This window comes from Tachypleus tridentatus, chromosome 11 (genome assembly GCF_004210375.1).
Source record: "Tachypleus tridentatus isolate NWPU-2018 chromosome 11, ASM421037v1, whole genome shotgun sequence".
NCBI lineage: Eukaryota > Metazoa > Arthropoda > Merostomata > Xiphosura > Limulidae > Tachypleus > Tachypleus tridentatus.
The window spans coordinates 73,479,666-73,498,853 of NC_134835.1; the positions used below are offsets into that span (position 1 = coordinate 73,479,666).

Below are 19,188 nucleotides of genomic sequence, written 5' to 3' on the forward strand. Positions count from 1 at the left end.
TAAAAATAAAAAGGAAACTGAAATGATATCCTGCACACTAGTTTTAAAATTAAATTTGAAGACCTACTTCAATTAAAAAATCAAAATTTGTACATAACTACACAAAAACAATTTTGTTGTCTTTCAAAATCTGTACAGCAAACTGGAAGGATTTACACATTTTGGTAAAAAAGTTAACAAAATACAACCTTTACACTACATAGTATATACATTTTTAAATAAAAATATATATCTTGATTTTGTGGCTCTGCAGGATGTGTATTAATTCTCAAAAAACTGTAAATATGAAATGTCAGTTAAAATAAAAAACATTTTTAAATACATCTGGAAGATAAAAGATTTTTTCTAAACTTTTTTACATGACAAAAATTCATTTAAGACAATAACTGGGAAAAACTATCATCTCAAAGTCTGTTTTACTACACCAGTACATCATATCCAATTAAAATTTTCATAGTTTGTTATGTAAATAAAAATCTTCATGTATATCTTAAGGTTGATTGATTGATTGATTTAGTGTTTTATGGCACAAAGCAGCTAGGCTATCTGCGCTAAACGTCCGGTAAAAAAGTAAAAATAAATTAAATGTAGTAAAATACATAAAAGGGAATGAAGGTGAAACAAAACAGCATTGAAAAACAGAAAAAGCATAAAACCAATGTGACACCTAGTCTACAATGTTAAGAGAGAAAGCAGAGTATGAGAACTTGTAAAGGACTTTCTGTAGTATAATGGTAATGATCATAACCTGCCAAGAAGATTAACAGGTAAGTACAAGAACCACTGTCAGTCACCTGAAGTTGGTCTTTCCAGTCTTGGTTCCAGGTTATGTGTCATTATGTCCAGTATCAAAAAGTAAAGTAATAAAAGTGTTAAAAGATATCCAGCAAAATTGTAATAATAACTCGCCAAGACGACTAATGGGTAGTTCAAACAGTAGCATTAGTCACCTGAAGTTGGTCTTTCCAGTCTTGGTTCCAGGTTATGTGTCATTATGTCCAGTATCAAAAAGTAAAGTAATAAAAGTGTTAAAAGATATCCAGCAAAATTGTAATAATAACTCGCCAAGACGACTAATGGGTAGTTCAAACAGTAGCATTAGTCACCTGAAATTGGCCTTTCCAGCCCTGGTGTCGAATTATTTAATGTCATGGCCATTTTCCAATTTCAAATCGAACTAGAGAGATTGAGACTCTTAAAAGGGAACCACAATTAAAAAGATGTAATGAATAAATATCAAACACTTAAATGACATTAAAAAGATTAATGGCCATTAAAAAACTAAAAACTTTATCAAGGTGGACAGTGTCACTATCACCAATAACACTGTCCAATGTTACAGATAAACCCTGGGAAAAAACATGTTTAAAATAGTGCCATCATTGAGAATTGTAATGATGGAAAGAAAGTAAAATGTGGCTCACAGTGATTTGAGTGTTACACAAACTACACATTGGTGCAACAGATCCAGATAAAAGAAAATAATGAATTAAAAAACTGTGACCAATGCGTAGTCTAGTTAGAACAAGTTCCTCCTTCCGAACCTTACAGAAGCCAGATGGCCAAAGCCGAATATAGGGTTTCATTTGAAATAGCTTGTTGTCGTGTTGCTCACTCCAAATGGACTGACAGCTGGTACGGAGCCGAGCCTTTAATACAGGACCATAGTCCATGTACGGAATAGGCACAGTGGTGATAGTGCCAGAGCAGATAGATTTAGCTGCCGTGTCTGCAAGCTCGTTCCCGCGAATACCAACATGGCCTGGTATCCAGGATAGAAGTAGCAGTTAATGAGAAATGGGCCAGTCGGTTTTGAAAATCAGCGAGAACAGGGTGTGAGCCAACGTGTAGAGATTCCAGGGCCAGTAGAGAACTAAGCGAGTCAGTATAAATAGTGCAGTTGGAGTATTGCTCAGCTTCAATATGATCCAGGGCAAGAGATATGGCGTACAGTTCAGCAATGAACACAGAAGCTGTAGAGAGGATTCTGCATGCAACCACCGAACCGCAGCAAACCATGGCAAGGCCCACTGAACTACCTGATTTGGAACCATCTGTATAAATTGGAACGGAATGATTGTTTGAAAGATGTTCATTAAATAAAAGGCAGTACTTCCAACCAGGAGTATCTGCCTTTTTCAGATGACAGAAAAAAAGGTCACATTTGGGGGCTGGAATAAGCCACAGTGGGATGGGCTGACCTGTGGATTCTCCAATGTTATTCAAGGACAGACCCAATTCATCCAATTGTACCTGGATGCGAAGGCCAAAAGGAGTAATGGCAGATCGTCTGTTCTGAAAAAGTATGGCCCACTGAGGAATGAAAACACATCCCCAGGTGGGATGTTTTGGTAAGGAACGAAGTTTCAAAAAATATAGTAAAGATAGTTGCAAACGGCGAGGTGCAGAGAAGGTTCATGAGATTCAACGTATAAGCTTTGAACTGGAGAGGTGTGGAAAGCCCCAGTGCAGAGTCGAAGACCTTGGTGATGAATGGGGTCCAGCATCTTTAAGGCCGAGGCTCTAGCAGAGCCATAGACCATTGATCCATAGTCAAGTTTTGATCAAATAAGAGCACGATATACCTTCAACATAGAACATCGATCTGCTCCCCAACTGGTAGTAGAGAGGACACGAAGGATGTTCAGTGCTCTTGTGTATTTGACCTGTAGCTCCTTTAAGTGTGGTATAAAGGTCAGCTTATGGTCAAAGATAAGCCCCAAGAACTTGGTCTCAGGAACCACTGGCAGAGAAACTTCACCAATATGAAGTTCAGGATCAGGGTGAATACTCCTTTGGCGTCAAAAGTGCATGCAAATGGTTTTAGAGAGAGAAAAATTAAAGCCGTTCGCCATAGTGCACTTTAGTACACGATTGAGGGCAGTTTGTAGTTGCGGCTCAATATATCTCATGTTCGAGGATTGACACGAGACGTGAAAGTCGTTGACATTCCGCCCATTTGCAACAGTGAGAGGGAGTTGTTCAGTGATGGCATTTATCTTTATACTGAAAAATGTGACACTCAAATCACAGCACTGAGGGACTCCAAGTTCCTGAACAAAAGAACAGGAAAGTGTCGAACCAACACAAACTTGGAATATCCTGTCCATTAAAAGATCTTTAATAAACATGGGTAAATGGCCACGTAACCCATATGTATGGAGGTCTCACAAAACGCCATACCTCCATGTTGTGTCATAAGCCTTCTCAATGTCAAAGAATATTGATACAAGATGTTGGCATTTGAGAAAGGCTTCTCTGAATGATGTCTCAAGTCGAATTAGGTGGTCTGTTGTGGAGTGCTGTCGTTGGAACCCACACTGGGTGGGCGAGAGGAGGTTGTTTGATTCGAGGAACTAAACAAGACGAGCATTAACCGTCCTTTCTAAGGTCTTACAGAGACAATTGATCAAAGCAATTGGATGGTAATTTGAAGGAATCTTGGGATCTTTCCCTGGCTTAGAGAAAGATAAAATAATAGCCTCGGGCCAGACATCAGGAAAAACATTCTCCTGCCAGATCTGGTTAAAGACAATTAGAAGGACATCAAGAGAAGCAGGAGATAGATAGTGCAGCATGTCATAGTGTACAACATCAGGTCCAACAGATGTACTGCCAGACCGATGAAGGGCCATTTTCAGTTCCACCAGTGTAAAGGGAAAATTATAGTCAAAGAGACAGTCAGTTTGAAAGGAAAAAAGTGAACATACTGCTCGAGTCTTGATGGCCAAGAAGGTGGAGGAACAAGAAGAAGTACTAGATACCCGGCAAAAGCTTTCACCTAGAGTATCAGCGATGCTCCGAACATCAGCCACTTCCTGACCATCAGAGAGTAAGATTGAGAGGGGAACAGAATTGTAGTGCCCACTGACTTTTCGAATCCTGTCCCATATGACTTTGGAACTGGTGGTAGAATATGTACTAGTTGTGAACTTAATCCAAGATTTCTTCTGGCTCTGACGTCTTACCCACCTAGCATGTGCTCAAAAATGAGCCTGTTGGAAAGCGATATAGTTTGAAATTGTGGGATATCTACGAAAAGTATTCGAAGCCCGTTTTTGAGCCTTCCATGCTAAGTGGCAAGCAGGATTCCACTATGGACGAGATTATCATGCAAAATGTGTTGAGGTTTTAGGAATACTCTGAGCAGCTGCTTGTATAATACAGCCAGTTACCACTGCCACACAGTCGTCTATTGATGGCTGATTCACGATGGCAGTTCTGCGAGAGCAGTGAAAGTGGACCAGTCTGCCTGATCCAGCTTTCACCGGGGCATGTGGGTAGAATGGCATCGACTACGGCCAGTCTCTCTCAAAAGTGTAGGAAAATGATCACTGACTAGTGGATTATTGTCAACCCTCCATGAAAAATGGGAGAATAATGAAGGGGAGCAAACTGAGAGATCAATAGCAGTAAAGGACTGACTAGATGCATGAAAATAAGTGAAAGAACCAATAACAGCACTTCTCCAAAGGGGATGATGTCCATTAAAGTCCCTCAGAGAGTAAAAAAGGAGACGACAACTGTTCAACGATAGCATCAAGGTCTGATTGATCATATATCTCTCCAGGGGACAGGTAGAGAGAACAAACAGTGATGGTATGACCCAAGGAAACACGGATGGCTACGGCCTCCAAGGGTGTGTTGAGTAACAAAGACAGGGTGGGCACATGCTGATCAACCAATAGTGCCACCCCTCTATGTAACCCATCCATCCCACAGCCTGTCATTTCTGTACTGAGAAAACTGCAAAATGGTGACTGTATCAGCAAGTTTTTGAAATGTTTCTTGTAAGGAAAGACATATAGGATGGTAGGAAGCAATCAGTGTTTTGATATCATCCAGATTAGAACATAAACCTCGACAGTTCCATTGTATCAAGGTGGCCATTTTTAACGACAAGTAAGTGAAGTGACTGGAGAACCGTTCTGTTTACGACCATGTCTTTTTTCCTTACTGTCCTTAGTCGGAGGAGGTCTACTGACCTCTATGGATCCTGCCCTGGGTTGATTGGGCAGGTCTTTGTTATTGGAAGGGGACTCCAGTGACTGAGGACGCTAACAAATGACTGTTTTGCCTCTTGGGATGAGAGAAAAAGATGTATCAGAAGAAATGTCTGTATTTGAAACTGAAGGATGTAGATCTTGAGGTTTGTTGGAATGTATGGGAGGAACAGAGATGGGTGTGGAAGTCAATTCATTAACCTTTTTAACCATGGAGGTAAAAAGGCTTTTCATTTGTTTTGAACACGATTCTCTTGGAGGCACAGAGAGATCTGTCTGCACTCCCACTGTAGTTGTGGAATGAAGTGCAGCAGCATATGTCCAAGATGGAGTGGCAGGCAGCAATTTCCGAGCCTCAGGATAACTAATGTTATGAGTCAGTTTCAAACGCTGCACCTCTTTTTCCTCCAACCATTTTGGGCAAGAACGAAAGTAGGAAGAGTGAGAACCATTGCAGTTGACGCAATGTGGGTCAATGTCACATTCATAGGCATCGTGGTCCTTGCCACCACAACAAGCACATGTCAGGGAACCATGACATGATGTCTTTGAGTGGCTGAACCTCTTACATTGGAAACATCGGAGACGGTTTGGAATGTATGGCCGTACCCTGCAAATTGGATAACCTGCCTTGATGGTGGCAGGTGAGCGTGATGAAGTAAATGTCAAAACGAGGGTATTTGTTGGCAGTGTAACTCCATCTTTGCAAGTGGAGATGCGCCTCACTCCAGAAACTCCTTGAGTGGAGAGACCAGCGAGAATCTCTGACTCAGGAACATTTTTCACATCCCTCTCAACAATAACTCCTTGTGATGAATTCAAGGTAGCATAAGGGGTAACATCAATAGGTATATCCCCGATTGCCATTGAATTCAAGAGGAGTTCACTGTGTTGGGTTGTGGATGTTTCAACTAATATGTCTCGAGATCGAAGCTTCTTTACTGACTTTGGAGAGCCAGCAAGACCCTCTAGTCCCTCTGAATAAAAAAGGGGGACAATTGCCCTAAAGGTTTTTCTGAAAGAGAATGTAATATAAGAAAATGAGGTACCTGTGTTACAGATGTTGAAGATTGCTGCTCAGAGTCTTCAAGATGTGGTCGCTTACCTACTGACCGTTTCTGCACTATTTTATTTAAATTTTTTGAAGGAGGATCCATAGGAAAAAAGAAAAATTTTGGTACTCACTGACCCCACCCACCATGGAGCTCTACGAGGGGATGCACTACAATTTCATGCAAGGACAATGCAGCAACACCAGGGTTTCGTGAGCACTATACCCAAACACCAGCATGAGGCACAATGTCCACAACACCCGTTGAAAACTTCCAACACTGGTACTTGGTTGACTCTAGCCAAAGTGGACCAGCCGACTGACACAAGGGGGGCCACCCAAAGGCCGCCCGTCTACAGAAATTCAAGGCCAAAGTAGTGTGTTAGGGTTGAACCCCTCAACCACCAGGATCCTCTCCTCCCCTTCACGGGTCGCCACGCACGGCAAACACGTGGGTGGATGTTTAGATCCCAGAGAAGGTAACCAGACAGAACAGAACCTTCCTTTGGAGGTCCCCTCACCACAAACAGGAATCCACACCGAGGGGATATCTTAAGGTAATCAGTAAAATTTCAAATTACTACAGATTATTTAACTTTACATAATATTAAAAAAATTATTTATTTGTAAATTGGAAGATTAATTTATAATAATAATATTAACTTACAAAAATAGCCATTTCAAATTCTCTGCTTAAAACAAAAAAAAAATTTAAGTTATGTTTTTTATCTTAACCAATTTGTAGTGACTGTGCAATTTGCTGTCTAATCAATTTGTAGTGATTTGCTGTCTAATCAATTCGTAGTGATTTGCTGTCTAATCAATTCGTAGTGACTTGCTGTCTAATCAATTCGTAATGACTTGCTATCTACTCAATTTGTAGTGACTGTGCAACTTGCTATGTAAACAATTTCCTGTTGGAGGATTAACATGTAAATTGGGTTTGTCATGTTTAACAAACTTTTAACATACAACAGGTATTGAATTCAACCACAAGTCAAATTTTTCTTGACTACATGGAAACTGTGGATTTTGCTGAATAAGAAAAAATTACATATTTTTAAGTTTCTCAACTAAGTATTTTCTTTCTTGGTATCTCAATGATAGATATGTTAATTAATAACGTTATTTTATTTTTATTTCCCCCTTACATATTAAATTAGTTTGGTATTGATTTCATGCTAACAACAAATGAAGAAAATATTTCTATCTGAATCATACTTAATCTGATTTGCAATATTTTAGATTTTGATGAAAAAAACTAATGTAATAAATGTAAAAACACAACAATTTTTTGATGACATTTTAACTATTAGAATATTTTAATAATGCCAAATCAGCATTTTTGCTTACTATGATTTGCTAATTTTTCATACAAGCCATTCATAATCTACTTTTGTTGCAGTAAGTGCAATAAAATTGATTTTTAAAGTGGAATATGTGGTTAGAATGAAGATTGATGACAGCTTATAGAACTGCTTTAGGTCTAATAGCAGTGCAATCATTAGGGTATAACATTAATATTAATGCAAAATTTTTCCTCTTCTAATGGATCAAATTCAGAAAACTATGAACAGAAAACAGTGAAGAGGGTATTGATGAGTAAAGGTTACAAAATGACTGTTCTGAATACATACACACACACATTTAATGCCAACAGTGGTTTTTGATTCTAGGCACAAAGGTCTTAGCTGTAATGAACTGCTCCAGCCTGTGTCTATAGTGGAATTATGTTTTGGCTGTCATACTGAAGAAAATCTCAGTATATATAAGCTAAAACAACACCTCACGTTAGAAACAGTCTGAAGCAGCCAAATCTCTAACATTGTTTTCAAGCGATAGTGTGCAGACCATTAACAAATGAGTCAATAGTTATGGGGTTCATATATTTAAAGGGAATTTTGATACAGGTTTTTAAACCACAAGACTCTTGACAACTGAATTTTAAGGCTTTTACAAACTCACTCAAGTTAAATTAATTAAAAAGAAAAGCTAGTCCTCACACCAAATTCTGAGCTTGAGGACATTCAAAATTGAAAGGAAGTACTTCTATGAGATAAAAGCTATTCACTTTATACTATGATTAAGTACAGAAGCAGCACTACAAAAAAAAAGTTTGAATGACAAGGTAAATTGGATACAAAGCTTCTAATTATAGGATACTAACAGATGACATAAACTTTGTACAAATATGTGTAAAAGCTATCTTTAATGTGAGTTAAATAAAGGGGAGACCCTGACACCATATTCATTATTCAGGAATACTAACAGAAATATAAAAACTTTCTGTAAGCTCACTGAAAATAAGAGGTGTAACCCATACACAAAACAGTAAACTTCACACAAGCTTCTCAAAATTAACAAAAGACAGGCAGCATCAGAAATAAATAACTATTCCAAAACATTAAACATTTTATGGAGAAGTTATACATGTATATGTAATTCAGATTTTTTGTATCAAAAGGTAATTTATAAATGTTTACAATTCAATACAGTGGGCAAATATTTCTTAGTTATGTAAAATCTTTAAATATTTCTCATCTTTTATCTCAGTGACACCTTGGGTTTCACTACTACTTCACCTTAAGAAAATATAGTGAAAAAATTAATTTGGGCCTTTTAGCTAAAAATTCCTTTCCAAGAAAGCTTTTGAATTATGTTCTTTTAAACTTCTATGAGAAATGGTCTGTAAACTTGATCATAAAATCTAGAAAAATAACCACAATATTCTTTACATATAAATGTTTATTTGTTGGCTGTATTCTTGTGTAAAAATTCCATTTACAAGGAGCATTTAGACTAGGGTTGCCAAAACAGTATAACTGTTTCAATTTTACAAATTAATGTTTTTAAACACACTAAACGAATACTAATCTATTATCAGAAAAAAGTCAACCTAGCTTTACGTTGTAATATACATAGAAAACAAAACATAAGAATATAGCAAGATAAACTTTGGAAACTTTATTTTTTTCCTTCAAAAGAGCTGATGATACATTAAAAAAAGATGTGTTTGCACAGGCTTGGGGTAACCACCTAAACTTCTGGTACATAGTACTATTCAATAAGGCTAGTAGTACCTAAACTTCTGGTACATAGTACTATTCAATAAGGCTAGTAGTTTATTATGATTTAATTTTCTTTTTCTTTAACTTCTAAAAGTAATATTTTATTTCTGAGGTAAAACTTCATTTATTGGTCAAATTCATCACTGCAAATTATGCATGACTTTTCTGCAAATCTTTTTAAGATCCTATGCATACCATTAGAGTTATTGATTTCCAGTCAGGTATTAACCAGGTATATAAATACTTTTAACTTTCACATAATTTTGTGAGAACCTAGAAGTATAAACATTTAAATTATTAAAATAGAGCAGTAAATAAATAAATTAAAAAAGATTAACACAAAATACATACAAATAACTTTCCCTTTTTTTACAGTTATCTACACATCAAAACAAACTGTGTATTATGTTCTGTGTAATTAAAGTAAACATATCAAAATTTCAATCACAAGATGATAAAAGTAATAAATGTTACCTAACATATTACTGTAAGTCCACCAGAAATTACAGTTAAACGGAGATAGAAACAAGTAGATTAAATTTGAAACCTATTCTTACTGACCTGAATGGGTCAACTTCAAAATAATAAAAAAGTTTAAATGAAACATTGCTTTAATTATAACAAAAACAGTAGGGTTACCTTTGATAACAGGATCATTAAGTAAAGCTTCAGAAAACATAGATTTCCAGCCTGTATACCATTTCGTAACCTCTTCATAGTTTGGGTTGTGGTTTAACCAAGCACACAATACCTGTAACCACTGAGGAAAGAAATGTTTCTGTAACAGATTCGCTAGACTTGCTACTGGAAGTAAATCTTCCCATGCCATCACCCACTGCCAGATATCTGGAAATATAAACTGTTCAGTCATTCACATTTTTCCTCAAAGCTACTTTGAAGTGTCATACATTTATGCTTAGTTCATGAAGCTTTGACATTTACATCATATACAGATATGAAACCAATCTAAAAATATGTGACTTATATGCAATTTAATATCATAAATATTTAACTCTTTCATGACAGGTCAAGGTTCAAAGGCCATGTCGTTGCATTTGTTGACTTGCATTCAAAGTTTTATTGAACTGCTATTTTATGAATTTATGTTAATAAGTTTGGAATCAAATTGTGGATTATAATTCAAACTTTAATATTATATGAGTAAATTCTTTGATTTAAAAGCATATATTAAGAGTACACATTTAAATATAGATTTTTAGTGAGTCATGTGTTAAGTTGAATGCAGTGCTTTTAAAAATTAGATGTTTGTAACATCAAAATACTAAGTCTATAATTTGTACAAATTAGGAACTTAAATTACTATTAGTGACAAACTAGAATAGGAAATAATAACCTCATATCTTTCTGTTTTACTGAGGTATGGCTTACGTACCGAATCAAACATGGTGGCCTTGTTCAACTTTTTCAAATGGCCCCTTATATACACTTACTTCAATATATAACACATAAATAACCAACTAACAGCTTAAAATGTCTCTAGAGCGGTTTTCCCCAGCCATTTAATCTTTAAAAACACTACAGCATTATTTGAATGAAAAATTTCAATGAAGTGTTGTCTTTAATCTGCTCTAAGTTTCATATTTTTTTTAAAATTGAAATAAATTTAGTTACTAAGTTTAATAAATTATAGTGGAATTCTAAGATATCAGTGCATTTATTTATGAGTTATTGGTTATTCAAATGTATATATAAAACATAAAAAAATATTTTTGATATCCTTCACATGCAAAATTTTAAAAGGTTTAGCAGCCTATGTCCAGCAGTAACTGAGTACATAGGTTGTTATGAGAAGAGATAATTGTTTGCTTTACTTTTTGATTTATTGTTCCATATTTTAAGAAAATTAAGTTTAATAGCTTATTTCTAAATAGTAATAATCTATTTACATATATGTACATTACAAAATACAATTCCACTATAACAAAGTCAAGACATGGAAGACTAAAGGTCAGTTTTATATTACTAGATATGTAACTTAAGTGCATGTGCACTGCATCAGTGCAAGCTATGAAATGTTAGGTTGGCATGATTGTAACATTACTATAATAAAAATAATAATAAATGCATATGTTCATATATAGTGTCATGAGACTTAAGCTACTTGGACCAAACATTTGTATTTTTGTAGTTAATTCTAGCACTAAAAAAACATAATTTATATATATTTCCTATTTTTTAATGATGATTACAAGGCTGGTTAAGTGACAGACCCCACACAGTTAGTGTATAAAAAATAACTAAATATTAGGTTTTGCTGAAAAAAAACATCTGAAATGTACTTAGGTGGCTCTTAGAGATTACATAAATAATATTTGAGATTTCTGGGATGAAGAATAGTTTTTTAATTATAACATGAAATCACTTTCTCTCACACTAGGAATAAAACTAACTATTTTCACAAACAAATTTTTAATAAAAATATTTTATTAAAAACCTGATTTTTTGTACACAAAATACTTGTAATCTTTACTAAAAGTCTACCAAATTGTGTGCAAATACATATGCTATATCAAAAGTTATAATATAAGTACTTAATGTGTGCAACCTGTAGATGAACTTGTGTGTATCATACTGAACCTGTTGTAAAAGGGTTAAAACAAAATTTCATAAAACACTAACCTAGATGTTGTTGATGAGGGTTGATAATAAAGTTTTGCAGAACCATAGCCAACTTGGGTAGGATATTAGTCACAACAAAAGCTTGCATGGTTCCAAGACTGAATACCTTCCTCCATGGTTCCAAGATAAGTTTAGCTGAGCAGTCGCTTGGATGCCAGTTTTTCAGAGCATTAGCAAGCTTGTGACGTATTGGAGCATAAAGAGGTTCTAAACGATCTCCTAAAGACAGACAATGAAGGTGACTTCACTGATATCATAGAGTCTTTCTTAGCAATTTAATTGTTAAAAAAAAAACTTTGCATTTATTTTATAAATACATCAAATATTCTGAGCAAATTTCTATATAAATTCAACTTTCTCACTAATAGTTATATTTCTTCACTATGTTATAATACCAAAACTGATGTCACATCATCTCTTCTATAAACCTAATGACTGTTTATTTGAAAAAATATTAAATAATGACCAGATACTTAGGCTGTATTACATATGCAGTGAACAAGTACATGAATCATTGATCAACAGTCCTACTACCTTTAGCTATTCTATTTCTCATATATTTGAAAATAATTAAAATCTGCACATAAGAAATTTCTTGTAGTTTCAGTTTCTTTCTAACAACCACAAATTATACCATACAATAATATATCTCCAAAGTAAACCAATCATTTACTACTGAACATAACTGAATAAATAAACCTGTCCAACTTTAAATAAGTTTCTCAAACTGTGCAATGTCACAAACAAACTACCACAAATATCTTTAATGTGTATGTGTGAGAAAGAGAGATAGACACACAGGGACAATTTCATTCTCAACAGGAAATGGATAAAAACACCTAAAAGCTAATCAGTTTAATTTCATTAAATTATTATGATTAGACATACACATGTTTACCAAGTTTTATAGTTACTCATACAATGATCCATAAGACACAGATTATTGTTTAATTGGCAAAAGATAAATGGAATACAGTGAAACCATTACATTCTAATTTAGTGCAATAAGTTTTAATAATTAATATGTATATGCTTTATTTCAATAAATAAATCAGGTCAAAAGCAGTTGTTTCAAGCAGCTATGTTCAGGAGTTCAAGATCAGGGTGAATACCCTGTTGGCAGCAAAAGTGCATGCAAACAGTTTTAAAGAGAGAAAAGTTAAAGCCGTTTGCTGTGGTCCACTTCAGTAAACGATTGAGGGCAGTCTGTAGCTGCCGCTTAATATACCTCATGTTCAATGACTGACATGAGATGTGAAAGTTGTCGACATAGAGCCCGTTTGCAAAAGTGAGAGGCATTTGTTCAGTGATGGCATTAATCTTTATACTGAAAAGTGTGACATCCAAAACACAGCCCTGAGGGACTCCAAGTTTCTGTAGAAAAGAACAGGAAAGTGTCGAATCCACATGAACTTGGAATCTCCTGTCCATTAAAAAATTTTAGTCAAAATGGGCAAATGACCACATAACCCATATATATGGAGGTCTTGTAAAATGCCATACCTCCATGGTGTATCATAAGCCTTCACAATGTCAAACAATAGTGATACAAGATGTTGTCATTTGAGAAAGGCTTTTCTGATTGATGTTTGAAGATGAATTAGGTGGTCCACAGTGGAGCGCTGTCATCGGAACCCACACTGAGTGAGCGAAAAGAGGTTGTTTGATTCGAGAAACCAGCAAGACGAGCACTAGCCATCCTCTCTGAGCTCTTACAGAGACAGCTCATCAAAGTAATTGGACATTAGTTTGAAGGAATTGTGGGATTCTTCCCAGGCTTAGAGAAAGGTAGAGCAATAGTCTGGCACGAGGCATCAGGAAAAACATTCTCCTGCCAGATCCAGTTAAAAACAATCAGAATAATAGCAAGAGATGCAGGAGATAGATGGCACAGCATTTCATAGTGTATATCAGCAGGTCCAACTGATGTACTGCCAGACCGACGAAGGGCCAAGTTTCAGTTCCACCAGTGTAAATGGACAATTATAGTCATAGAGACAATCAGCTCTAAAGAAAAGAGGTGGTCATTCTTCCCAAGTCTTGAAGGCTAAGAAGGTGGAGAAAGAAACAGAAGTGCTAGATACCCAGCAAAAGCTTTCACCTAGAGTACTGGCAATCAGTACGGGTATCAACTGTTTCCTGGCCATCAGAGAGCTAGGTCGGGAGGGGGACAGAATTATATTGCCCACTGACCCATATGACTTTGGAACTGGTGGTAGAAGATATGTTGGCTGTAAACTTAATCCAAGATTCCTTGTGGCTTTGATGTCTTACCCAACGAACATGTGCACAGGTCTGCTAGAAAGTAATGTGGTTCAAAAGTGGGGGATATCTATGGAAAGTACCACAGGCCTGTTTTTAGCCTTCTGTGCCATGTGACAGGCAGGATTCCACCACAGATGAGGATATTGTAAAAAAAAAATGTCTAGGTTTTAGGAATACATTTAGCAGCTGCTGGTATAATACAGTCAGTTACTGCTGCCATATAGTCATTTGTTGATGGCTTACTGACGATGGCAGGATCAAGTTCTGCGAGAGCAGTGAAAGAGGGCCAGTTTGTGTGATCCAACTTCCACCGGGGCACATGGGTCAGGTGGCATTGACCACAGCCAGTCTCTCTCAAAATTATAGGAAAATGACCACTGCCTCTTGGATTATTGTCAACCCTCCATGAAAAATGGGAGAATAGTGAAGAGGAGCAAACAGAGAGATTAATAAAGGACTGACTAGGGGCATGAAAATAAGTAGAAGAACCAGTATTGAAAAGAGAAAGATTGTGATCAGAGAGCATATACTCTACAGAGCAACCACTCCTATCAATATCAGCACTTCCCCAGAGGGAATGATGTCCCCCAAGATTAAAAGGGGAGACGGCAACTGTTCAACTTGAGCATCAAGGTATGATTGACCATAGATCTCTCCAGGCAACATGAAGAGAGAGCAAACAGTGATTGTATGACACAAAAAAAAATGGATGGCTAAGGTCTCTGAGGGTGTGTCGAGTGGCAAAGACAGAGAAGACCAACAGTGCCACCCCTCCATGCACTTGTCCATCACACAGCCTGTCATTTCTGTACAAAGAAAACTGCCAAGAAGTGACTGTATCAGCAGGTTTCAGAAATGTTTCCTGTAAGTAAAGAATACTGGATAGTGGGAAGCAATCAGGACCATTTTTATTTATATTTAGGCAAATTAGGTGGAGAACCCTTCTGTTTATAACCACGTCTTTTTTATTTACTGTCTTTATTAGAGGGAGGTTTATTGACCTCCATAAATCCTGCCCTGGGTTTATTGGGCAGGCCTTTGATGTTGAAAGAGGATTCCAGTGAATGAGGGCGTGAAAAAATGATCGTTTTGCATCTTGGGGTGGGAGAAGAAGATCCAAGGAAATGCCCATACCCAGAATGAAGGAAGTGGATCTTGGGATCTGTTAGAATGTATGTAAGGGACAGAGATGGGTGTTGAAGTTGATTCATCAATTTTTTTTAACCATGGAGGTAAAAAGACTTTTCATTTGTTTTGAGAACGGTTGTTTTGGAGGCACAGAAAGATCTGTCTGCACTCCCATTGTAGTTGTGGAATGAAGTGCAGCATCATACATTCGAGATGAAGTGGTGGACAGCAACTTTTGAGCCTCAGGATAAGTAATGTTATGAATCGTTTTCAAATGCTGCACTTTCAACCATTTAGGGCAAGAACGAAAGTAGGATGAGTGAAAGCCATTGCAATTGGTGCAATGAGGGACTGTTTCACACTCATAGGCATCATTGTCCTTACCTCAACGATCACATGTCAGGGAACCACGACACGACGTCTTTGAGTGACCAAACCATTGACACTGGAAACATCGGAAAGGGTTTGGAATGTATGGTCATACCTTGCAATTAAGATAACCTGCCTTGAGAGTGGCAAGTGGACATGGTGATGCAAATATCAGAATGAAGATACTGGTCGGCATCATAATTCCATCTTTGCGACTGGAGATACACCTCACTGTAGAAACTCCTTGAGTGGAGAAACTAGCGAGAATCTCCAACTCTGGAATGTTCTTCAAATTCCTCTCAACAACAACTGAATTCGTGATGAATTCAAAGTAGCATGAGGTGCAATTGCAATAGGTATATCCTCAATCACCTTCGAATGCAAGAGGAGTTCACTGTGTTGAAATGTGAATGTTTACACCAATATGTCACCAGATCAAAGCTTCTTTACTGACTTTGGAGAGCCAGCAAGTTCCTCTAGTCTCTTCTGAATGAAAAAGGGAGACATCTACCCTAAAGGTTTGTCTGAAATAGAATGTAGTATAAGAAAATGAGACACAAGTGCTGCTCAGAATCTTCAAGATGTGGTCTCTTACCTATGGACTGTTTTTTTCACTATTTTATTTAAGTTCTTATTTGGAGGATCCATAATAAAAAAGGAATATTTCAGTGCCCACTAACCCCTCCCACCATAGAGACCTACGATGGGACGCACTACAATGTCAAACAAGAACACTGCAGCAATGCCAGGGTTTCGTGAGCACATGACCCAAACACCAGCATCAGATACAATGTCCATAACACCTGTTGAGAACATCCAACACTGTTACTTGGTTGACCCTCACCCAAGTGGACCAGCTGACTGAACCAAGGGGGGCCACCCCTCTACAGGAATTCTAGGCCAAAGTGATGTGATAGGGTTGGACCCCTCAACCACCAGGATCCTATCCTTCCCTTTAAGGGTCACTACACACGGCAAACACATGGGTGAATGTTTAGATCCCAGAGGAGGTAAAATGAAAGAACAGAACCTTCTCTGAAAGGTCCCCTCACCATGTACAGGAATCCACACCAAGTGGACTTTCATTAAACTAGGATTTTTCTCTTACTAAGGCTACACTAAATAAACAACAATTAACATAAAATAACTTGCATATAAGGAAAGAAACTCCAATCAAAAAATGCCAGTTTAACTATTATGGCAAGTATTAAAGTCAGGCACTTTAATCCAATATCCAAAAACAATTGCAATGATGCACATTTCATATGTTAACAAATATGAATGTGTTTCAAATATCCATTGTTCCTTTTTCTCGATTACAAGAATGAATAAATTGGGAAAATCTAATCAAAGAATGAAATTAATATGTTTTTGACCTTGAGTATTTACTTTTATTTAATTCAGACTTTTCTATTACTAGTGAATAGTAACAAGTACCTTTTGACAAGAAATCAAATTTAAAAGATTTAATATTGTAACTATCCTTATCTTTAATCTTCTCAGTACAAATGGTTGTGTAATCAATGGTAACTGTTCATACACAAGTATAAAGGACTTGACTGACTTACTTGATAGTTTAACAAAACATGCTTTAAAACCTTACAGGTTCTACTTGTGTTGTATAACAACTAGCTTATAGAGTTCCTATGTATGATGTCATCTCATAACTGCCATGCTAACTACCAACATGACAAGATGCAAGTTCTAAATCACATTAACTCGCATATTTATGACAAGACAAAAGCTGGTATTTGCATTAAGGTGCTTTCAAATCACAGAATCAAGGTTTCACAAAATGGCTATTATTATTTATTAAATCTAGCATTACAGTACAACATAAAAAATTCATATCTTTCATGGAATTAGCATTGTATATAAAATGTATGTTCAAAGAAGAAATTATATTTTATCTATGAAAATCAACAGTAAGGTGACATACAAAAAAAAAAAAAAACTACAACAATGTATACTATGGAAAAATCTACTGGGAAACTATAGTTTTCTCTAGTCTGAGTATTGATGTGTTCAGTTTTGTCAGAACCACTACAACCATACTATGACAAAAATAAAGAAAGGATTCACTTTTTAGATGGACATTATGTGTGATGGCAAGATTAGTGAGTGTGTTTTATTTTACTAAAATGATTAATCCAATAGATAGCTTTGGAATATTTTCATGAAAATACATTATAATTAGAAAAATACTTTGAGACAAAAAAAAAATAATTTATAATTGTAATGCAAATAGGAGATTAATGTACACTTTACCCATGAGAGGTAACCAAGGGTGAATCCATGAATGAATTGGCATCGTGTCTGTAAGAGGATCCCATGTATCCACCTCTTTCTGAAGACGAGGTAGTATCATCTGTTCTAATATATTGGTGGTCATCCAAGTCGGCAAAAGAGGTAACCAGTTTTCTAACAGATCAATTAATGGGTCACATTGTCGAACTACCCATGAACTGAAAAAGACAAAATCCATGTACAATGAAAAATAATTTTATGATATTTCTACCATTTTCATTCTAAATCAAATAATATATTCAAACATTTATAATATAATGACTACTGTTAAAACAGCTTTATTTTACTTGTATAAAAGGTATTACATGGACAACTTTCATTAATCATTGGTCACAACAAACAAACATCTAATATGTGCAACTTGTTCATTAATGTACTGAATTATCATAAGTTCTAAACATGCAAGATACACATCACAAGAACTGCAGCTCAACTTCTTAAAGTAACAACCATCCTTCCATGAACCAGTTAATTTTAAAATTGAACTACTGCAATCCAATATCCATACATGTTAGATAAATCAGACAGACAATCCAAAATATGATGATTATCACCCTCAAGTAGCTGATGAAGTAATCTTGATCTGTCTTCTAGAATTTACTGTTTAAGCACTGTAACAAAAAAAAAACCAACTCAACTATGTGTGTGGTCATTCCAAGGCTTCTAGCATATCTTGTGAATAAAGACAACAAACCTTCTATGAATATGAGTACATCTACCTTGCATATAAAAATTAATGATTTTTACAGAGCAGCCATACAATGAATGATTCCACTTCATCAGCATTTGTTTCTTGAACAAATTTATAAAGTTTCAATGAGCATTATTTAAACTATGCCAAAAACTTACTTTGCATAGTTATGAAATCCAAAATTTTATCAAATAAGAAAAATTCATATAACATACAAAATTGCAGTTCGAAGACAGGGCATCCAAACATGCCACATAAGTTGATGGTATGGATCCATTTCGTCATTTAGAGATAGACCCTGGTTAAACCGTACTCCCTTCTCCAACTCTAAGAGATCTTTCCATTTTTTGAAGACATCCATTCCATACCTTGAATCTTTGAAAGGATTCCACGAAGCCATGTAGCGCTTCATCTACAAATTATTAGGCATATCAAAATTAATGTTTGTAAGAAAAATACTCATCATGTTCCCTAAAAGTATAAAACTACTAACAATCCATCTAATTAACATCCAACTACTTTCAGGAGAAATGCTCCATTATTATACTAACTACCCAACCATGTGGATATCTAATAATTCTAATAACTTCATTTTAATTATTTAAACTCAAATAACTCTACTTCTAATCAATATTGAATCAATACAATTATTATTTTGAAGCATAA

The 19,188-nt window shown here is 35.9% G+C and overlaps 2 protein-coding genes across 2 annotated transcripts in view; both read right to left on the reverse strand.

The window, feature by feature from the left end:
* Positions 1 to 19,188, reverse strand: part of LOC143232459 (tuftelin-interacting protein 11-like) — a 75,611-nt gene that overhangs the window by 1,351 nt on the left and 55,072 nt on the right. The window contains 4 exon segments of the mRNA XM_076467941.1: positions 9,762 to 9,968; positions 11,763 to 11,981; positions 17,793 to 17,989; positions 18,738 to 18,934. Of these exon segments, the coding sequence (XP_076324056.1) occupies positions 9,762 to 9,968; positions 11,763 to 11,981; positions 17,793 to 17,989; positions 18,738 to 18,934 (820 nt within the window).
* Positions 5 to 9,731, reverse strand: LOC143232461 (uncharacterized). Its single transcript, XM_076467945.1, has 2 exons — positions 1,107 to 9,731; positions 5 to 794 (listed from the first exon to the last, which is right to left on the reverse strand). Exon 1 carries the CDS (start codon positions 5,868 to 5,870, stop codon positions 5,058 to 5,060), a length of 813 nt encoding a protein of 270 aa, XP_076324060.1. The 5' UTR covers positions 5,871 to 9,731; the 3' UTR covers positions 5 to 794; positions 1,107 to 5,057.

Coding starts and splice junctions, on each gene's coding strand:
- LOC143232461 (XM_076467945.1), bottom strand. CDS start 5,870: ATGGCAATCGGGGATATACCTATTGATGTTACCCCTTATGCTACCTTG.